Consider the following 22,807-nt stretch of genomic DNA (forward strand, 5'->3'; position numbering starts at 1 on the left):
TTGATACAGTGGAGAACTTTTTGAGCCACCACAGTGCTCTAACCAGGACAAAGCAAACAACACTGCAAGGCAAGAAGTCTTGTCAGCTGTGACTTCCACTCAGATGGTAAAAATCAGAAGGAGGACAAAATTTTTTGTGGGGCCGAAGTAAAAAAAAAATTCTGTATTGACGCATTCCTTGATAAACTTAGTCCCAAAGTGTATAACAGCATTTACAAATTTCCAAAATATCCACCTTTCATATCCTGCACATGTTAATTGTCCAAGTTTTCACAAATGTAAACTAATAACATTTCATATAATGTACAGGTGTTTCAAAAGTAATGTTACTTTCATTTGTGTCAGTTGACGGTGGCCGTGTACTGTATGTATTCTTTCACTTTAAATACAGTGCTGTATTTTGGTTGAATGATTTTTCTTTTAAAATAGTGTTTCTGTGCAATAATTTTAGTAATACTTATCACTTTTGCAGGATGTTGCAGTTATACCATTTATGATGGCACTGGGTGTTGGTGTGCATCCAGTGCAGTCTGGTTATATTTTGTATGATCTCTTCATGTCCACTTGGGTTGATATCCGAGTGAGTGGATGAGATTGCCCTGAAATGAACTGGTGTTCCAATGTGGTGTACCCTGCATAATACCCTGTGCTTCCAGGATAGGATGCAGACTACCGCAATCCTGCACTGGACTAGTAGATGCTAATGATGGATGGATGGATGGATGGATGGATGGATGGATGGATGGATGGATATGTCATTTTAATCATGTTTCTAGAGTTTGTATGTGTTCTATATTCTTTATTTAATTTAAACTGTGTATGTGTATAAGCAGCAATTTGTATACCAGTGCAAGATTTTGACAGTTCTAAAAAAAAAAAAAATTAATTTGATTTGGAATTTTTAGTATTTCAGTTATATCCAGGATTTCTTGGAAGCTTTAAAACAGTGCTAATTATTGTACCGAAAAAAGCATCTTTGCCTGCTTCACAACAGTCACCAGAAGACTAAGAAAATATTTGCTTCCCTTATTCCGTTTTAGTTTCTCGTTTTACAACGGCTAGTACCAAAAGCTTTCCTGTACATTTTAATTTGTCCATAGATTGGAGTAATTATCTTTAGTCCACAATTGCTATGGTAGGTAGTGTAGACAAATTTAGTATGGTGTAGTAATCTCACCTATAATTCTAACGAGTGAAACTATGTTTGTTTCAAATTATGAGGTATGGGAGCACCAAAGGACAGCAATCACACAGACAGCCACACAGATCAAGCAGGTCACGAGCGCAAAGTACCACTGCTGTGTGGGCCGTGCAATGTACATCCTGCCTCTTGAGCAGTTTTGCTTCTTGCAGGCTTTCCAGCATACCACTTTGAAAGTTCTACATCTATTCAATCATGTCAAGATGAATGTTTTAATTGCTTGAAATGGAGTATGCCTAATTTTAGAAGTCCGGAGTACCAATTAGTTGAGTCCTCACTGCAAGACCCAACCTTAAGCCTATAAATATGCTGTTTTACTGGAGTCCTGTATTCCACACCAGGGGTACATTTCTTATATCAAAAGTGTAGGAGGTTCTTATATCATAGGTACTCATTATGGTGCACTCATCAAATTACATCCTTCAGTGGGGGCTGGGCATGTCCAAATTGCCCTTCCCCATTTTATGCTCTTCTTCTGTGTATATACCCATCCTGATAAAAAAATGTGCATCTTTAAGATATATCATTAATGCTGTTGTGTTGAATCTCTAGTCTTAACAGTTTGTTCTTTTTTTTCGATAGAATTACTAACACAAAGCCATGAACAGAGTTTCCAAGGCTAAAATTAATTTATGAAGGTAGGCTTTGGTGTTGAAACATTTTCTATGATAAATTAATATTTTTCTTTGAAAAGGGCTCAACAATCCAAAGACGTGAGTTTTTGTTGAACTGGTCACTAAATTGCCTGTAGTGTGTGTATGCTTGAGTGAATGACTGGGTGTGTGATGGCCCTGCAATGGACTGGCATCCTGCCCTGTATTTGGGCAGTAGGCTTTGGACCACCATAACCCTCCACAGGAAAAGTAGTTGATGGGGAAATGATTACTCTGACACTTTTCTAGTAGGTGCTATTCATTTTATTTCTTCAATTACTTATTTACTAACCATAACCCTTCAAGAAATGCAGTAATGACAGTGACATTTACAGATTATAAATACACACACACACACATTTTCTGAACCGCTTGTCCCATATGGGGTCGCAGGGAACTGGAGCCTACCCGGTAAGACAGGGCGTAAGGCCGGAGGGAGAGGGGACACACCCAGAACGGGATGCCAGTCTATCACAAGGCACCCCAAGTGGGACTCGAACCCCAGACCCACCGGAGAGCAGGACCCGGTCCAACCCACTGCGCCACCGCACCCCCCCAGATTACACACACACACACACACATTTTCAGAACCGCTCATCCCATACGGGGTCACGGGGAACCGGAGCCTAACCCGGCAACACAGGGCGTAAGGCCGGAGGGGGAGGGGACACACCCAGGACGGGACGCCAGTCCATCGCAAGGCACCCCAAGCGGGACTCGAACCCCAGACCCACCGGAGAGCAGGACTGTGGTCCAACCCACTGCGCCACCGCACCCCCTCCCCCCAGATTATAAATAAATAAATAAATAAATATCACCGAATTTAAATACCAATTAATTTACAAAAATTACGGAAGAAGGTTAAAAAGGGAATGATCATATGCATAACCGTAGTGACATACCAAGGCTGCTGGTGTAAATAATATGCATTACGAGGAGAAAACAGTGTGCTGTGCAAGCTGTTGCCAGGCCCTGTCAATTGAGCGGGGCCTCTGGTAATTAGCTACATAATCACCTTTGTAAATTAAGCACTGCTCACAGTCCCACCCCCTCTGCTCCGCCAGGGACTGAGGAGAGATGAGAGACACCACGGAGACATTCGAATTCCCAGCTTGCTCAGCACTCAAGGATCACTAACTTTCTACAGCCACGGTTATCTCCAGGCTCCAAGAGGAAGCAGGGAATTCTGCTCATTATGAGCAAGGCCATGTGACTGGAAGGTGCTTGAAAGCAGTCTCCCCGACTAAATGAGGTGTTTAAAGAAGGATAGTAATGGCGGCGCCTTTATGCAAAATGAGTCCGGTGGAGGGAATGTCATGCGAGTGGAGGCAATAAAGCCAATGACCCAGCTATGACAGTTGGGTTATTAGAGACATTTGGTTGACCATATCCAAGGAAAGCTGATGAGCGGTCTGACTATCTTCTCCAGTTGAAGTGAAAGGTACTCAGTGCTAAGGGAGATTTCTTTTTAGCGCCAGCTAACGAGCTGAGCCTCAGAAGTTGCAGAATTGTAGTTAAACATGTATCTGACATGTTGTACTTCTATACGTCGTGTGTTTTACATACAATAGCACGTGTCATTTTTCGACCTCCATGAATTTATTGTCTTGCAACATTAGAAAACTATGAGGAAGCAGGTTTTTACTACACCCATATCCTTTCATTTCCAAACAGGAGTTGTTTCTCTGGCTCTTGTTTTGCACTCATGAACGTGATTTCTGCTGGTGATGGACTGTAGCGGAAGAAGCAGGGTTCACTGCCAGGAAGGCCTGAGAACTGATGCTGAAGGGGCACTCTGGCCTTGCTGGGACAGCTTGGCATCCGTGGCTCCTCCACCTCCTTCTAATATGATTTGTCCTAGCTATTGATACACTGAAGACACCCCCCAACTTCCAATTTTCACGCTAACTCAATTAGCATCTCGTCAATAATGCTCAGCATTTCATTTTGCTGCTTTAATTAACAAATTCAATTTGCTCAAACCGCTGTGAAAACAAATTAAAAGCGTGCAGAATTAAAGCCTGCAGCTCTGTGGATGTGGCTAAGGTGATTACAGATGCGTCAAATTACTGTTTTCTTGTTTATTCTATCTAGGGAGAGAAAAAAAATCCATTGATTTTGATGTCGCTCCATGGAGTAGGTGCAGAGGGAGGTGGAGCTCTTCTAATCAGCGGTGAGCAACGTTCCCATATCCCTGCGAGTCACGTCATGCGGCCCACAGTGCTGCATTCAAGACATGGCAAGGAGGGCACTCCTCAACCAAGACCTGTGTACGGTTCACTACCCACAGCTCACTGATGGGTTCCTGCATGGTCTTAATCCCTCTTTTAGAACATGTTTCATCATTCAGTAAGTCTTCCCATGCTTTACTTAAATTCAAGTACAGCAAGTTCATTCCTGGTGGACAAGAAAGCTGCCTCCTTGATGATTTAACCATGTCACTTAGGTTGTAACTTTTGATTTAGTCCTTGATATCTTTGTTTCTATCCAAAGCCATTTACATTTATTCACTTAGCAGACACTTTTCTCCAAAGCAACTTACAATGGATACCATGTAGTGCTACTAGCCCACATACCCTATTCACCAAGGTGATTTAAACTGTTAGATACACTACATACAATGGGTCACTCATCCATACATCAGTGGAACACACTCTCTCTGTCACACACACTATGGGGGAACCTGAACAGCATGTCTTCGGACAGTGGGAGGAAACCAGAGCACCCAGAGGAAACCCACACAGACGTGGGGAGAACATGCAAACTCCACACAGACTGAGTGGGGATCGAACCCACGTTCTCTCACACCACTCAGGCGCTGTGAGACAGCAGCACTACTTGCTGTGCCACCCGTTTATATTTACATTCATTCATTTAGCAGACGCTTTTCTCCAAAGCAACTTACATCACAGAGTAAAGTACAAAAAATGCATTACAGCAACAGAAGAGATTTAGATGCAAACAAGTGATTCTTAAGTACTGTCCTTTTGTCACGTACCACAGTATAAACCAGGACATATTACATAAGTACCTCCATATAGAGGATTTTTATTGGGTTGCGTATCCTTTAGAGTTTAACATTTCACCCATCTTTACAATTGAGTGTTTCACCATAACAGCTTAGGTTTAGCCAGTGATTGGATTTAAACCTAAAGCCCTCTACCTCACTGAGTGCAAGCTAAATTCTACACTCAGATGTGTTACTCGAAGAAATTAAAACTTCTGATGAAGAAAAATTCTGATATGTGTATGACATAGCATAGAATGTACAGTGAGTGTGTCATAGTGCGTCATTTGCTGCTGCAAGGCTTCACTACACAACCCCATTAAGAGGCCTCTGCAGGAGGTGGACAGTGCAAGATGCAGAAGTATCAGAAAGAAGCCTGGACAGTGTAAAGCTGATGGTATCTCCTAGATCTGTTTTTAGCTCTCAGCCAGCAGCATCTCTCATACATTCTATTATGTAGCTATCTATGTGGCATATACATAGTGAAATACTAAGAACATTACACTTAGACCAGAAAATTTGGGTTAAGGTATTTCATTGTACGAATTATGTGAATTATAATTACATTCTTTTAAAATAAAGAAAAATGTATTATTTGGCATGAAAGCAAATAAGTAAATGTGTGTGTTTGTGTGTACACATACAGTATATATACTGTATATAAAGATAAAAAAAATTTAAATTTCAAAAATCGATAGATAGATAGATAGATAGATAGATAGATAGATAGATAGGACCTTAAGCAACACTAATGAAGTAGTAACAAGGCAAACAAAGCAAATTTTTGAAGAAGCAATTTCTGAAAGTTGTCATACAAGCCCAAAAATGTCTATCTTATTAAATTTGCTATTCTCAGATAAGGGTAACACAGCCAATAACCAGGCCAGATAATAGTTGTGCAGTCATTTTAAAGCTGTCATCTTAACACTGCATTATCAGCACTTTTCATGCAGTTGTACTGCCTTGCCGTCTTCAAAATACCTAATAAATGAATCTGAAAGCAATGTGTATTAGTATATTAGATGCCTATACACTGAGCTTGACTTTGGCAATAATAATAATAATAATAATAATAATTTTTATCAGTGTTTCCTGGCCACGGCCTTCTCCCATTCTTGTAGTCTGTAATGAAACATACCAACTACTACACTGTACAGTGGTAAAACACTGCCAAAATATGTGTATTTACAATATGAAATGGGAATGCTTTATTCCAAAATAATCTTAATATTTTCTACTTTTTGCATACTTACACTATTCATATAGTAAGCTTTTTTAACCTTCCAGCTGTGAATTTTTTTGTCAATACATATTTTTTAATTGTTCTTCTGTTTTTGCTGCCCCTGTTACCTTTTTGTTTGGTTTATTTATTTTTTTTGCTCAACCATCCAAGAAACTGGATGACTTGTGGGATTGTAAACATTAACTGTAAACTGTAAGAACAAAAATTATTATCCTTTTTAATTATTGGCAGGAGCAGTGTACAGTAGAAATGATCCATGCTTTAACGTGTATTCCCATACCTGAATGAATGTGAGAATCCCCCTAAAATCACTTTGATACAGGACATGTATTCATTTAATCCTCAAATTAAACTTTACTTTATCCTATTAATGATGCTAACACGGGTTGTTAACTATGAACTGGAAAGAAAATCAAACTGCAATTTAAAAACAGTCCACTGCTACCAGTCAAATAAATGTGAGATAAACAGGAAATTCATAAATTCATATTTCTCATTCTGAGGTGTTGTTTATGTAATTCCAAAAAGTGACACTAACCTTGTTTTAGTGGAAGTGTGTAAAACAGAACACATCTCAAGTCCGAATCTATAAACGTATTTACACACTTCCAAAACCTTTATGTTTTATATACTGTAAACTGTATGTTCTATACAGTAACTGTCTCAAAGAGAGGGCAGTGACCACAAAGGAGTGGACAGCTGTATACATGACTACCACCTCTTAAGCTGGTGATTCTCTATTCTGTGTTTCAGAATATCGGTATATGATGGGTGGCATAGAGGTACCGCTGATGTCTGACGCATGTTTTTAGGGTGAAATGGTGACACTGAATTCCCCTTAGTGTGTGTGTGTGTGTGTGTGTGTGTGTGTGTGAGAGAGAGAGGGAGTGATAGAGTGGAGTATGTGTGTTTGCCCTCTGAGGAACTGGTATCCTGTCCAGGTTGTACCCAGTCCCACATCCTTAGCTTCCAGAACAAGTTTTGGACCACTTTGTCCCTGCATTGGGTACGTGGGTATTGAATGAATGAATGAATCAATCAATCAATCAATCAATTAATCAATCAGTCAGTCAATCAATCAATCAATCAATCAATCAGTCAACATCTAGAAGCATTTGGGATGATGCACTGCAGGGCTGGAGTGCAGGAAGTAAAAATGATATTCCCTTGTGCTGCGTATCCTTGCTTGGTATTGATTAGCAATGTTCTCCCACTGATTAGCTAATAGCTGGTCTGCTCAGTGTTCTACTCTTCTGACATGACTCAGTCAAATTCGTGGCCTGGCAGTCACTATGAGCACATTTCATGATCAGATTAAATAAAGCCAGCCCATTAAGTCTACCTTGGAACTTAACTCTATGCATGCCAGGACTTAATTGGAAATATAGATAGATTTTCAGTGCCACTGTCTAAAGAGACATGTGGATGCACATCTGTCCATCACACAGTGTTTATGTTCACACTGACTGCAACATGGCACAGAACCTAAAGCACACATGGCATGTTTGCCCATGTTGTCTGGTAATCATCTTTTTAAACACAACGAAAAGCCCAAAGCAGACGTTTGCTCTTGTGCTGTTTTTGGAAAAGGATTGTTTCTTTTGGTAAAAATTCTTTTGTTACTACTTCATAATGATTATATTACCGTTTTGTACAACTTGCACTTTACTGTTGCACTACATACTGTTTTAATTTATTTATTTAATATACTTTTTATTCTTTTATTCTTCCAACTGTATACATAATTGTACATACTTATATTCTTATCTTGTATTTTTAACTTGTATTTTTCCACTTGTTTTATATGTTTTTTAAATATATATTGCAAGTATTTATCTGACTTGTGTTCTGCTGCTGTAATGTAATAATTTCTCTTGTGGGATCTATCTATCTATCTATCTAAAAATCAAGTATCTTTCAAAGCATTTTGTCGGCTGAAGTTTGCATGGTCTTGAAAAGGTAGCAGTGAAATTTCGGATGGGAAGTGAACACATTCTCAGTGCTCTCAGTTCATTGACTTGTCAAGAATTCATTGTAGTGTTTTTGACTGTTCTCTGGGTCAGAGAGCTCAGTCATTGCTGGTGACCTGGGGGTTGTACTGGTTGTCATTTTTCAACACTTTTGGTTTTAACTTAGTACATGAATTCCATGTCCTTTTTTAAGTGACTGCTTTCGACTCTTCTTCGGATTTTTCTTCATGTACAATCTTAAGGACAGCTGACAATGTGCCAAAAATGCAAAAAAAAAATCTGACTTTCTGAAAAGCACACACATTGCCCATAATACAAAAGTACCTGAACATTCACTTATTCGTGTTCTCACTTACTCACTTTTGATAACCACTTGGACCACTCATTATGGTGTAAGTATTAACATGTATTAACATAGTGTTAACGTGTTTACGCAGACTTTTCGGTCCAGAATTGTACCAAATCTGAGGTGAAACATCTTTAAGTGGAAAGAGAATATGTGAAACGCACCCACTTTGGTCATATCAAATTATACTGACAGTAGGGCAACTAGTTTGATGACACAATGCTCTTTATAACGCTTATACTGATATCATTGTAATAATGTTCGTAACAAGGTTGTGTATGTTTTGGATAATTTTTGAGTGAGCTTGTGTCGATCCTTGAACAGATTTTTAAAAAATGCATTAAAAAATGGCAAAGACTTAGGTATCAAGACTCCTGCTTTATTAAATGAATTTTCAGGAGTTTATTTGGTTTGAACAAAGGGGTATGTTTGTTTTTCTTTCAGTGTTTTTACGTCTGTTGTGAATATGTGATTTTAACTGAGATTCACATGAGTGAGTGAGTGAGTGAGTGAGTGAATGAGTGAGCGAGCGAGCGAGGGAGGGAGCGAGCAAGCTTTTTTGGGCTGTTTTCCTGCTTTGTTGCCCCTACTCTCATATCGTACTACCCTCTGTGTGTTTCTCCCTCCATCTTTTCTCAGACTGTATATCCAATGGGACTGGGGGACAGGGCTGGGACTCCAAGAGTCCTCTTTCAGACATACATCTGATGGATGCCCATGACAGAACGATGGAGAGGGGTCCTCTCAGCTAACTTAGCTGCCCTTTTAATTGGCCTTTATGAATAATTAATGAGTCAAAGATGAAATTCAATCATGGCTTTTAACTGCTGAATCTGAAAGTCGGGTCTGTTGGGAGGTGGGGGGAGGGAGCATTATTAGATTTCTCTAGTCCAGTGTGGTCGTGATGCAGGAGCTGGGGTTTCAGTCCGAAGACAGGGGTATTGTTAGGTTTTTGGTCTGAGATGGTGTTGGCTCTCTCTAAAGGAATGAATCTTTTATTTGTTTTGCTGTATTTTTAACCAAGGGCTCTTGGTCACGCAACAATACCCCCCTGCTTAGACTTGATCTTTTTTTCAGACCTTCATATCTTTATTTGCATGAAAGACAGATATGGAATAAATTTAAGACAGTACCGATAGTCTCCTCATAACACAAAGGTGTCGTATTCACGTCTTGCCTACGCTTACATTGATTTGTAATTTTATCGCAACACACAACGAGCTTATTACAGCCACTTACTCCATGTAGTTAATGTGTACATTTCCAGAAATGCTCCATTTCTTATTTTATCTAATTTATGGAAAAGTCTCATAATTTAGACAGGTAGAGCATGTGGTTGCAGTAATACTGTAATTAAGTGTAGGAAAAACACACACCCTGGTGCTTCATAGGATGAGTTTGACACTGCTGAGGATAATGATTTCCTGTAATACGACTGGCTTTTCAAACTGCTTCCACTGGTGACCTTGCACTCTGTAACAGGTTTTTTTGATGATACCTGCTGGTTTCTGTCATACATGTGTCTGGAGCCTCACACTGAAGAAAAGGAAAGACGGTAAATGATGTGTAAATGTGACAATTGCATTTGGACTCATGAACCGTCTTTGAAAATTGGCTTAAAACATTCCAAGACATGTGCTAAAGGACAATTGTACTGTTTTAATTATTCACATTGATGCATCCATGTGTGGGGGTTGCTCTTATTTACTATGTGTTTTTATGAGGTTGTGGCACTAGCTCTTTACAGTGCACACATACATCTTCATTTATCTGTGTACAAACACTGTCTGGACAAAGACAAATTGCTGCCTCTGGCTGCATTTTTTCCTGACTGTGTAAAAAGGAGTTAAGGACTATCTAATTAAAAATAAGCATTTCTGTCATCTGCAAAAATTGGGAATATTTGTGTTACATTATACAAATACAGGACCAACTGCAGCATGCCGCTGGTACAGTATCTAGTTAGAAGAGCTTCAGTCTTTCAGCCAGATTAAGGCCTTGTCCACATATAAGGAGAGGCAGTTGACCACACAAAGTGTGTTGAAACCATAGCAAACCATCATTTCATTTCTGCCGCACAGAAGCACCTTGGACAGAGCAGTATACGGCACTGTGTAAATACAGAAAAACCCCGTTCGCATAATTTCAGTGCTCACTCGCACCAGTGAACAGATGCCAAAAAGCTTCCAGAGCCGCACTGAATGATGGATTCAGGCCGGGTGCGCTGAGCGTGGAAGGAAAGGGGCGGTTTGCAGTTTGGCAGGATGGTTTCCAGGACTGATGGCGTGGCAGAGCTCTGGGAGTTGCGGAGCAGTAGATGTGAGTCACACTGTTGACTCACTCACTCCTTTGCCCAACACATACACACACACACACACACACACACACACACACGATGCAGACTCTGACCAGGGATGTGGCAGCATTAGACGGGACAGCCCCGTGAGACCCCAACAAGGACAATTAATCCAGCAGCAGAGACGGAAGTAGACATTTTAAATAGCTTTCCACTAATTTTCCCTTACCTCATCTGGGGTGGGTAGCTAGCTAGCTAAAGGGTTCCGCAAGGTCGATACCACATTACTTTTCCTGAAAAATCAATAATTAGTTCATATTGCAAACGTATTCTATTGCTGCGTGTTCACCTAAAATAGTAATGCTTCCTTAATGAAATTTCGCTTTTTTGTTTTTTATTCGTATTATTTATCAGTACTGTATGTTCAGATTGATGTCAGATAAAACTCAGGTTAATCCTTTAGTACTGACTGACATGAATTTGGTTTGAGCCACAAAACTGGACGGATTTAAATAAATCTTTTTTTTTTCCTCTCAGATGATAATCATCTGCAAATATGAAAAGTAAATTCAGGGGGAAATATTGCAAATGGGCTTGGGGTAGATTGTGCATGAATGTTTAATTTGGCCATAAAAGTGAGGTTTAGTAAATGATTGAATGGGCTTCTGCTGAGACTTTTAAGATTAAGGCTTTATAACTGTCTCCCTATCTTGAGCGCAGCTCTGTTAATTACAGACGTGTGGGTCTCCACCTGCCGCCTATTCAACGGCGAAGTTGGCAAATCTGACGGATAAAATAAACGACTCGACAGGGCAAAGTTTGCCCACGTCTTTTCACTCTGCGTTATATTTGCGGTGAATGTCCCGCTTAAGTGGATCCCACGAAAAGAATGGACCATTAAAGGATAACCATTTTTATTCCAATTCATCTTCGTCTAACAGGTTCTATACAACAAGCTTAACTTTGAGACCCTTTGATGTTTTCCTGAGCCCTTAATGGTGGACTCTAATTTGTTTGCATAAAATGGCCGCCTGCCTGCGAAAACCAAAATGCTCAGGTCTGAGCGTCGCGTGACAGCTGGTTAGACGTGTCGCCAACCGCCAGGTCTCAGATTCCCGGCACTCTCGCCCCATTGCGGCGTGCTGAGAGTTGTCTCCCGGACTCATCGTCGCTGTGAACGTACGGCTCGGGAAACACGCGTCCGTACGCGTAGCCTACACGTAGCTTACACGTACGCGTACACACGCGTGCGTTCACACCGCGCTCGGACTCACGCAAAGCTCCTTGTGCTCTCGGTTTCTGTATCGGGTCCCGGATAAGCCTCGTGACATGGATACCCTGTCAACATGCTCCCTGTTTGCGGTGCTTTTTACCGCACGCTGTTCTGTTGCTTTTGGCCACATTTGATGAAGATTAATACAATCCCATTTTCTGCCCAGGATTGCCTCTCTCTCTGTCTGTCTCTCTCCCTATCTGCCTCTCTCTCTGTCTCTCTATCTTCCTGGGAAACATTAAGCACCTTACCCATGTATGGAGTGACAATGAGAGTGTGAAGCGAGCGGTGTTAGCGCACTGTTGTAATGCTCTAATTCGCAGTAGATTAATTATCGCAGGATAAACGGCATCGGGGTGCGGGATTGGGGCCGGCTAAAACACGGTATTACATCTTATGCTTTGCACCCATTCCGGCGGCATTTGCCCCAAACTGCAAAGGGGAGGTCAAAGGGGTTTTCTTACGGGAATGTACTGACAACAGATTTTATGGAAATGTGGTCTGGGCCGAATGAAATTGTTGCAAATCGTCTGAGACGGTGCGCATTTTATTGCCGGACCGTGCAGAGCGCAGGGCCCCCCGCCTTGTTTACGTTCCATTTTACATGCATACACGCATACATACAGCCATGTGTCCGTTATATTTGTATGGTCTAAACCTTACTTTTATTAGATGAAAACTTTCTTCTCCTCTTCTTGTTCTTTATGTACCTCTGAAAATGCGTCGTGAAATATATAATAGCAGTAAAGTTATGCTTGCTTGTTAAAATTTTATATTGGTTCTGATCTGTTCCAAACAGCCTGTGATGTAAATTCACTTTTCATCCTAAATTTTAATGTGTGTCAGTACCATAATTTTTGGTTATTGTTCTCCCCCCCCCCCTCTATTTTGTGCTTCGTACATTGTCTGGATTCCCTCGAGTTCCGTGGCTCGGGATCACGTGGCGCGCTGTGTGTTTTCAGGAGCCTGATTTTCCACACTCGGCTGCTTCTGAGTGCTCAGCCAACCTGTTCTTTTTCAGAGAGCTACCTGCTTAAAATGTGTAAACACAGCAGCCAGGGACGCCTGTCCATGGTAATTTTGTTCCTGTGTAAAAAAAAAAAAAACAGACCAGCGTAACATCCCAACATGCAGCCTCTGAGATAGCCAGTAGAGGGGGACCTTGGTGACAGAATATCAAAGCATATTGTATGTTAAAAAAGTGAGTTTTGTCTCTGCAGTGAATTTACCCCAAGATGATTTGTCTGTGACAAAATAGTCTGTTTAATTGTGAGACCTTCATGTGCCAGTGAAGCAAGAAACTGCCCTGGCCGCAGAGGATTTTGCAGTTGGCAGGTGGCTGCGTTGCGGTCTCTGCGCTGCCCTCCCTGTAAGAATAAGGTTTCCCTTTCTAAATTACGACCGTGTGGCCAGGCTACGTCTACCTAACTGTATTTCGGAACTTTGGAGAAAACGGGCATAATTTTAAATCTGCCTGTACCCTGACCCCGCTCACTTTATTAGTTTTTGTTCATAGATGTTGTGCTGGTATAGGCTGAAACGGCAGGTAACGTAGTGCTGAGTTAGAGCTGTTGCGTTGCCGTGCGAAGGTTCCCGGTTCGATTCCCCACTCATGCCGTAATGCCATTGATCAAGTTTTTTGCCTCGAACTGCTCCAGTAAGAAGTATGCAGCTGTACGGTTGGCAAAACAACTACTTGGTTGAGAAACCTCACGTTGTAAGCCGCTTTGGATTGCAGTGTCTGAACTGTGGTCATCCCTACAGTTCGCTGGTATTGTCTGAGTTATCATCCTGGCTACAGCAGCATTGTTAACAGGATATTTCTCACTTGGAATCTGTACACAAAGACAGGAGAACGGGTTAGACTGTACCTGGGATTTTTAATGTACCGTACAAGGCTGTAGGGCAGAGCCTGCATTATTCCTCAGTCTCTTTGTGTTGCTCCATCACAAGTGGATACCACTCTGATTTCGGTAAACTGTAGAACACTGGTATCCTCTTCTGAGATCTACCAAGGATTACAATTGCTGTTTTATATATGAAAACAGCCCAAAGCCCATATACATAAAAAAATGTTATGATTTTGCCATTACTACGGCCCCCTGGTGTGTGATGTAATTCCCAGACCCCGTGTAAGGGTGTAGTAAAACGGACCGTGACGTTATGAAGCCGTACAGAACGCATGCGGACGTTCTACGCATGCTTCGCGTTTTATGTACGTATCAGATTTGAACGATTATAAAAACAGAAGTAATTTGCAGATTAGTAATTCTCCACGTGTTAGCCTACTGGCACGGACACATCGGTGAATGGAGTGCTGCCAAATATAGAATGTATCACTCGCTGACTGAGATTGTCCCTGGAAATGAGAGATGTCCTGTCAGCATACTCTATGCAGAGGGAATTAATATGCTTTTTTTTATTTAGTAACCTTGAATGAAAGGAAATTTCATGGTGAGACATTTTGCCAAGTGGCAGGCGGCTGCACATTGAGGACCCGTGGTGAGTGACCAAGCCCAGCTGGTGGTGCGCTTGGGGCTTGTGGCTCCCATGCTGTCACAGTGACCTCTGCTGCTCAGTCTACCACCGGGAGCCTTTTCTGCAGGCGGCAGGGCCTCCTCAGCCATTCGGCAAGGGTCCTCAGCATCTGCTGTGCCTGCTTCAGACTGCCGCTGCCTTTGTAGAGGTGCCCTTGAGATGCATCCAGGGCTTTTCTAATAGACCTGTTGAACCCCTTCATGATGACAGCGTGATTGTGCACTTATCGATCGTGATCCGTGACCTCGCCAGACTCATTTTCTGGAGCTCAGGCACTTGCCAGCAAGACAGGCAATCATCAAGGAGAGAAAAAATAAACATAAATGCCTTGATATGTAAAAATGGAGAGGGTGAGAGAGAGAACTGCCTCCTCCTTGCAAATAGCAAGGCTTATGGTTTAGTTCCTCGGGGATGTTAAGATCAAGAGGGAGAAGGTGTTGATTAATGTAACACTTGGGAGTCTACAGTTTTTGGCATTTGGTTAAAGAAGGGGGTGAGGTAGCACTTCTACCCCTACTCTGAACAGGAGACCCAAGGCGTAAAATTTGGCATACTTTCAAACACAACGCCATCTCAAAGTAGACTAAGCATGTAGTCTGCAACAAAAAACTGAAGGAAGGAGAAGGGAGACGTACCGAGCTGCGCAGTACAGATGAACCAAAATGAAGCAGGAGCATTTTACTTATGTTAGACAGCTTCAATCACTAAAATTGCATTCAGTGTAAAAGTTTTTCGTTTGTCTTTCTGAATTCGCAAAGAAATAAAAGCAAAAAGCACACGGCCAATAGCATGTGTTTGCAAATGACAAGGTCCCCCATTAATAAACGTATGCACTAATGATGTTTCCCGTTGCCTTGCAGCAACAACGACGTCTCGACCTTCTGACTATCACTAATCCTGGTGAGTGCCTGGTTTTTCCTCACTGTGCTGCTGGTTCAATTCTGAGACACGCTGGGGTCTCGCTATCTGAGTGTACTACACTAGTCTTGGTTATGCATCCTGGTTGCTCTTTAGCTAGGTCCTCGAAATCTATCAAAATTTGCTTCCTTTGTTGGATTTATTCAAGACGGTACCTTCATTTATAAGGTTTGGTGTTAAACATGTAGTATGATGGGGTGCGGTGGCACAGCGGGTTTGACTGGGTCCTGCTTTTTGGTGGGTCTGGGGTTCGAGTCCCGCTTGGGGTACCTTGCGACGGACTGGCGTCCCGTCCTGGGCGTGTCCCCTCCCCCTCCGGCCTTACGCCCTGTGTGTTGCTGGGTTAGGCTCTGGCTTGCCCCGACCCTGCTTGGGGGAAGCGATTTCAGGCAATGTGTGTGTAATGCAGTGACACATTTGAAGTTTTCTTTATTGTATGTGTACTGTTTTCTAGTATTGTGTTGAATAATGAATAAAAAAAATCAAACACATTCAGTAGGTTAGTGTTTGTTTCCAAAACCGAAGGTAGTACTACCTTTGCAACTGTAGTACCCTTGAGCAAGGCACTTGCACTGCAATTGCTCCAGTAAAATTACTCAGCTGTACAAATAGGTGAATAATTGTAAGTAGCTTAACACTGTAAGTTGCTTTGGAGAAAAGCATCATGTAAATTGAGTTGCAATTATTTTAATGGGTAGCTGATAGCAAATGGTCAGAGCTGCTGCCTTCGCATCCAGCGGTTGCTGGCTTGAATCTCACCTGCTGTAATTCCCTTGAGCAAGGTACTTACCCTGAATCGCTCCGGTAAAATCGTAAAGCTGCACAAACGGGTAAATGCCTGTAGGTAGCTTAACGTTGTAATTCACTTTGGGAAGAAGCGTCAGCTAAATGAATAAATGAATAAATGTAAATGAAGGATTCAGTGGAAATGCGTGTTGGGATAGACGATCCATACTCCTGTAAGCAGATATGGTTGTGGTGCGAAGTAGGTCAAGTGCAGAACTAAAGATCAGACAGGGTTACACACAGCCAGGTATTATTTCTGTGGCAGCTGCAGTAAATCCAAGTGCTATGATTCATTTGGACCTCTTAGCCATAAAGTGCCACATACCACAGCTACCGCAGGCCGTGTAAGATCAGAGAGGGCAAAGGTGTGTTTTCGAGTCCAGACAGCACACGGCGCGGCTATGGCTCTGGCCCACGGTGCGGTCGGCTGGATTGGGGCCTCCCAGTAGGAGAAGTGCCGTAAAGTGTGTCCGCTGAGGAGGAGGAGTGTGGTGCCTGCTGACAGGAGGGTGGCACACATCGCAGGGGTGGCTCGGGGAAGCAGATGGGTGAGCCAGAGAGGATACAGTGGCCATATGCTTAAAATATCTGGATAGTCTAATATGCTTTGATTAAAGTAATGTTTATGTGGAGCACGTGGAGCTTGCTAATTTCCCAGCTTTATTTGGCATCTGTTACCCGAACCCATGCAAAACCTGCTGTGACCTTCACAACTTTGGGAAAAGAGAATGGCAATGTACTGATAGCAAGCAACATAACTTGCCTTTTGGTGTCTCATTATTGTTTATTTGTCTCTCCTTGAAGTTTCCTTTGTTAGACCAGTGTAAAGGCTTGGCAAAAAAAAAAAAAAAAAAAAAAACGCAAGTTGTTTTTGTTTTTAATTAATTCAGCCCAGCAATTTCTGAGTTCCTTGTTTGTTTTTGACAGTTGACCAGGGGCTAACCATCAAGGATCTTGTTGGAATGATTAAATACACTGCTAGCAGAGAGACTCCTGCGAGGGTTCATAAACTATGGAAGAGATGGTGTTGCACGCTGCACAAAGAACAGCCCGTGCCATTAGGAGCATGAGTCTGAGACCGAGACAAACACAGGACAGCGTAACCTTGTGCTTTGAGATTAGAGGAGACTCCTCTCTTTTCTTCATTTTGTGTGTGTGTGTGTGTGTGTGTGTGTGTGTGTGTATGTGGGGGAGGGGGGGGGCGGTGGGTGTCATAACGACCGCGCCCCTCAGGCCCATCCAGGCTGCTCGTGCACTGGGAGCACTTTGCAGACCAGCAGCGCCGGGGCCCTCCGTCCAGAGGGCTCTCATTAGCCCTGCCGTCTGAAGTGTGCTTCTCCAAGAACCGCTGTATCCCCTCTTTAATTGGACACTTGAGCAGAGCGATGCGCATCTGGTTCTATTGAAGCCTGACATTTCAGACTGCTGACCTTTCCGGGCTCAGCAGAACCAAATAATGATTAGTTCTGGTCATTGTTCTGCCACAATGGCACACGCACACGGAGCAGTGTGCACAGGAAGAAAGGAGGAAAAAAGAGCTGGGAAAAAAAAGGTGTGTGTGTGTGTGTGTGTGCGCACGCGTTTGCGTGCGTGTCTGTGTGTCCGGAAAAGAAGTGAGCCGTTCGGAACCCACAAGGTAACCACAATGGGAAAATTGGGTGCAGCCATTCTGTTGAGACACCATTGTTGATTTATTGATTTGAATGCCCTTTTCATATCGCCGGACACCATGCCGTATTGTGTTGGTCAAATTAACTTTGGTTTGCTGTTTAGTCCCCTTTTCCTCTTTTACTTTCCCCCGTTATAGAAAAAAGGTCAATTGCGTTCATGGTGCTTGGATAGCTGTGCAAGCCCGGAGAGGAGCGATGAGATAATAGGCTACCTTCAAATCTCTGCTAATGACACGGCCGTTTCCCTCCGAGGCTCTGGACCTTGGGTTTGCAAGGAGCAAGAATGTAAGCCTTCTGGATCTGGATGTTACTCACAAAGCGCTGGGTGTGTTCTGTGTCCCGGTATCGCTATATTTCAGTCCTTCTCCGTCGTAAATTCACTGCAGTTTGAAGAACAAAGGGTTAACTAGCAGAGAATGAGTATGTTTAATTTGTGTGATATGGTGGAACCTGAGCTAAATCTGTTATTTTCAGTCTGATGTTGTGGCAATTTGCAAATATTCACTCCAGTTCTCCTGGCAATGTGCTGACGTTATTGTTATAAATGTAATTATGAATCCTGCTAGCATACACCCTGCTATGTGTGTTTGTTGAAATGTCAAGCTCAGTCTTAAAACTTCAGCGTACTTTTTTCTTTCACTTATTTCACTGCTGCCACGCAGCATATTTTGAAAGCATGAACGTCTCTGCACGATATCTCTGTTGCAGCAGTGCAGAAAATATTTTGAAATCAAATCGCGTGGTCAACAGTGTTTCTTATTTTGATTTCGAGAAAAATTCATGGTTTTGTTTGCCACGATCTCAAGCTGCCAGGCTCAAGGTGCCCTTGTGTTTTGTTTCCCTGCTCTGGTAGTGCATGCATCTGATTTTGTGCTTTTTTTTTCTTTTTTTTTAACTATTGTTCTTTGAATGTATTTGTTCTCTTTGCAAATCAGAGCGAGCAATGTGTCCATCAAACCTTCTGATCTCACAGCACACCAAATATCAGGGAAGTGACAGAAGCTCTTATAGCATGTGTATGACTTTATGTTAAAGGACACAGCGTGGTACTACTTCGTGGATTTGTGTGTATTTTCCCGTGACTGTGTCTTTGTTTCAGTATTGGAAATCCCATGTGCAGCAGCGGTGCATCAGCAGGGGGTATTTCGTGTGGGCTGCTAAGTCCACCAGTTGCCCCACGGCCTGAGGTCCTGCAGCCACCAGTGTAACCCGTGGGGAAGGGGGGGGTCGTAGCACATCACACCACCCTGGGGGAGATGTGTCCCCGGTATTGGATTGGAGTTTGGCTCCAAGCTGAAAGGGAGGGAGAGGGAGACGGAGAGGGGATAGTATTTATGAAACACTATCAGGGGTTTGTAAAACGAGCAGCTGTGAAAACAACACTTCCTATTATTACCCTAATTATATCCTTTCTCTGTGAATTTGCATATTTTATCTCCCTGCACTTCATTATTGGTGACTCTGTTATCATTCTAGTGTTAGGAAATAAAAAACAAACAAAGTGAGACGAGGAAAAAAGGGGAAAAAAAAAATGTTTGGCTCTTCTGGGCGCTCTAAAAAGGCAATTTTCCAGCTGATTTTTTTAGGAACATGCACAGAAGCAGAGCTAAATAAGCATGAGCATGCTAATGAATAAAGAATAAGCATGATAATTCAGCAGCCATTGTGCAGAGCAGCACCGCAGTTGGGGAAAAAAATATGTAAAATAAGCTTCATTAAACTGTTATTTAGAAATATGGCTCCAGCCTACCCTGAAGCTTTTCAACAACTGTCGAGTTAACATTCGCTGCCTTGAAAAAATAATAATGCACTGCACACCCTATAATCAGCATTGTTTTTTTGTGTTTGATGTGTGAAAATCAAGAAGCTGCATGTTCTTACGTATTTAATTGTTTTACTGTTAACATCTGAGCCAAAACTTATAAATGAATTTCAATAAACCTGTTCTTATTCTCATATCTAAAATAAAAAAAGATCGTGACTTGTACCCAAACCCTGTTTCGTGACCAGCTCCCTCCTTAGTCACTGCGCTACCTGCTGTCGTACAGCTTTGCCAGTGTGAAATTGACAGTAGCTCCTTAGACTTATTTATGCTGTTGAAAAATGAACTCTTGTATGAGGAATATTAACAGAATAACCACTGCCCACTCAGAGTGCCTCAAAGCCAATGACAGCACAGATATTGCAGTTTTCCAGAGGGCAGAATGTGGTCACGCTATGGAAAGGCCTGCACACTCTCTATCAAATATATGCGAATGTTCGGCAATATTAAGAGGGGAGCATGTTTCCTTCATGAATCTTTCCGTGTACCGCTGCTCAGCTCTGCACCTGCAACACCAGGTAAGTGATTTTGTCACGTACCATGGTGTTGGAAATCCTCTGCTCTCCGTTCCTGCGGTCTGTTTCCCAGCCACCTGCGCCGAGGAGCAAGAGCTCCTGGGCACTGCCTTTTTGCACATCGCTCTGGTGACATGGTGATGGGGATGTCTTGTTTGCTTGGGCGGCATCATTAGCCGTCTCCCTTCTTTAGCTTAAAGAATGGCAGTTTGTGTTGGCTCAATAAGGAAGAACAGGCTTTACAGCATCTCCGTGGAGCTGTGTAGCACCTGCTTATCAGATCTTCTTTGTTTGTGCTCTCTCCCTTGAGAAGTTTCCTCATCCTAATTCTCTACGATAACCCTTTGTTCTTATCGTGATGTGAATCCACTAGCCTGGATAGGTTGTGCTCTGCGCTCCACCGTATCACCATTGTGCCACTGTCAATAAGGAACATGAATGTCCTTCTGTTTGTTTTTATATTGATCTGGAGGAAATCAAGGCCAGCTTGTCGTGAGATGTGCTGTCTCTTTTGTTTTGGGGATGTTCTGCCGAGAAGGTTTTGTTATTCTGATTCTGTCTGATAGCAATCAAAATAGAAAGACATTTCAAACTGAAACAGGGCTTCACAATAAGTTGATACCACCCTCATTAAGAATTGACTGCATTGCCAGTAAACAAATACTAACCTTTGTTTTTATTTTCATATGGTGATTATTTAGTTTCCAGTAACATTAGCTGAGGTTAATTTCTTCATCCAAAATGTCCTTCTTGAGATGTACAAACGTGATAGAGTATCCAGTTCCATGTCTGATGCCCACATCTGCAGGTTAAGGTTGCGGGTTTGAAATGAAACTCACCTTCTGTTGGTCAATTTTACAGCCCCGTTGTACACTGTAGAATATACTGTTCATGTATACTTGTTCAAGATGTATTTTTTTAATGCTTTGAACTAAGAATAACTTAAATCCTTCTACTCAGTTAGTGATCCTTGTACACATCTCAAATATATATGGAAAAAAATCCCAGACTTTACACAGTTGACCTGTGATGAATGAAGATCTTAGTCTCCACTTCCTTGCAAGGGATAACATGTAGATTTTACTGATCTCAGAAGAACTGCTGAAAGATAGTCTATGAACAGTCATATTAATGGAAAATTATAACATGCTGTAGCAGTCCACATTGGCAGTTAAATTTTTTACTATAATAGAGTCACAGCATAAGAGAATTGATTTAAAAGATTATAGCCAAAATGACTAGTTGCACTGACCATGTCTGTAACATTAGAGATAAATTAAAACCAAAGTAAAAAATACAGTGGAAAACTGTGATTGACTGTGTTTCTAAGTTTTATGTTCAGGGTATAGCAAGTTTTTAGTTTTAAATATTTATCTACTTTCATACATTTCTGTCATGCACAGATTTTATATAGTCACTGCCAGTTGGGCTAGTCACAATTCTAGTATAAAACTATTAAAATATGGAACAATTTTGCAATCTTATTTCTTCCTATACCTCTCTGAGTTAGATGCTGTGATTAGTTTATTGATCCATCAATGAATCTTCTGGCAACAGGGACTTTCTCCACTTGCACAAAGAATTACCTGCAGACTTGGAATAACCCAACAGAACATCAGAGACTATGAGGGAGGCGTTCAGACCACTTTCATATTTTCAGGAGAAAACATCCATAGTGAATCATGCAGATAATAACTCACATTGTCCATTTCCCTCAGGGTTATAAATTGTTATTTTACGCTCACTCACTTTCGGTAACTGCTTGTCTTGGTCAGAGTCGTGGTGGTCCAGAACCTATTGCAGAATCGCTGGGAACAAGGGGTGCAGCCTGGACTGGATGCCAGTCCATCGTTGGGTAGCCATACATGCACACACACACAATCACACGCTTCTGGCAATTTAGAGTTTCCAATCCACTGGACTGTGTGAGGGAGGAAACCAGAGCACTCAGAGGAAACCTTCACCTTTTCTCAATCCCAGCCTGCATAGATGTCACAAGTCCCCTGCAAAGCTGCAGCTGCATAGTTAGGCTCCGGCTCGCTTTGACCCCGCTTGGGACAAGCGGTTGTAGACATTGTTTGTGTGTGTATTTAATGTCACATATTTATCCTAGAGCAAAAATGTCTAATTAAGCTGTAAGCTATAGGGACAGCTGGTAGCGTAGTGGTAAGAACTACTGCCTTTGGACCCAAAGATCACAGGTTAGGTTTTCACCTTTTCTGTAGTATCCTTGAACAAGGTACTTACCCTGAATTACTCCAGTGAAAGTTACTCAGCTGTATAAATGGGTAAATAATTGTAAGTGCCTTAACATTGTAAGTCACTTTGGAGAACAGCATCAGCTAACTAATTAAATATAAACTGCTTGGTCTTCTCATCCTATGATGATCCTGATTGTCACATATTCTGGTAAGAACTTCTTCTGATCACTTTTCAGCAGTAGCAGTTATAGGGTTTCCTTACTGTCATGGGGCAAGGCATAAAGATGATACTGAACACCCTTTCAAGGACACCCTTTCATTCCCAGACCCTGGCCTTCTGCTTTACTGACGCATTCTTCCATTTATTC

The 22,807-nt window shown here is 42.0% G+C and overlaps 1 protein-coding gene across 1 annotated transcript in view; it reads left to right on the forward strand.

Moving 5' to 3' along the window:
- agbl4 (AGBL carboxypeptidase 4) overlaps window positions 1–22,807 on the forward strand; it is a 290,482-nt gene that overhangs the window by 182,882 nt on the left and 84,793 nt on the right. Inside the window, exon 6 of the mRNA XM_029254779.1 lies at window positions 15,388–15,427. Coding sequence (XP_029110612.1) covers window positions 15,388–15,427 — 40 coding nt within the window. The remainder of the gene's footprint in view (window positions 1–15,387; window positions 15,428–22,807) is intronic.

This window comes from Scleropages formosus, chromosome 9, assembly GCF_900964775.1.
Source record: "Scleropages formosus chromosome 9, fSclFor1.1, whole genome shotgun sequence".
Taxonomy (NCBI): domain Eukaryota; kingdom Metazoa; phylum Chordata; class Actinopteri; order Osteoglossiformes; family Osteoglossidae; genus Scleropages; species Scleropages formosus.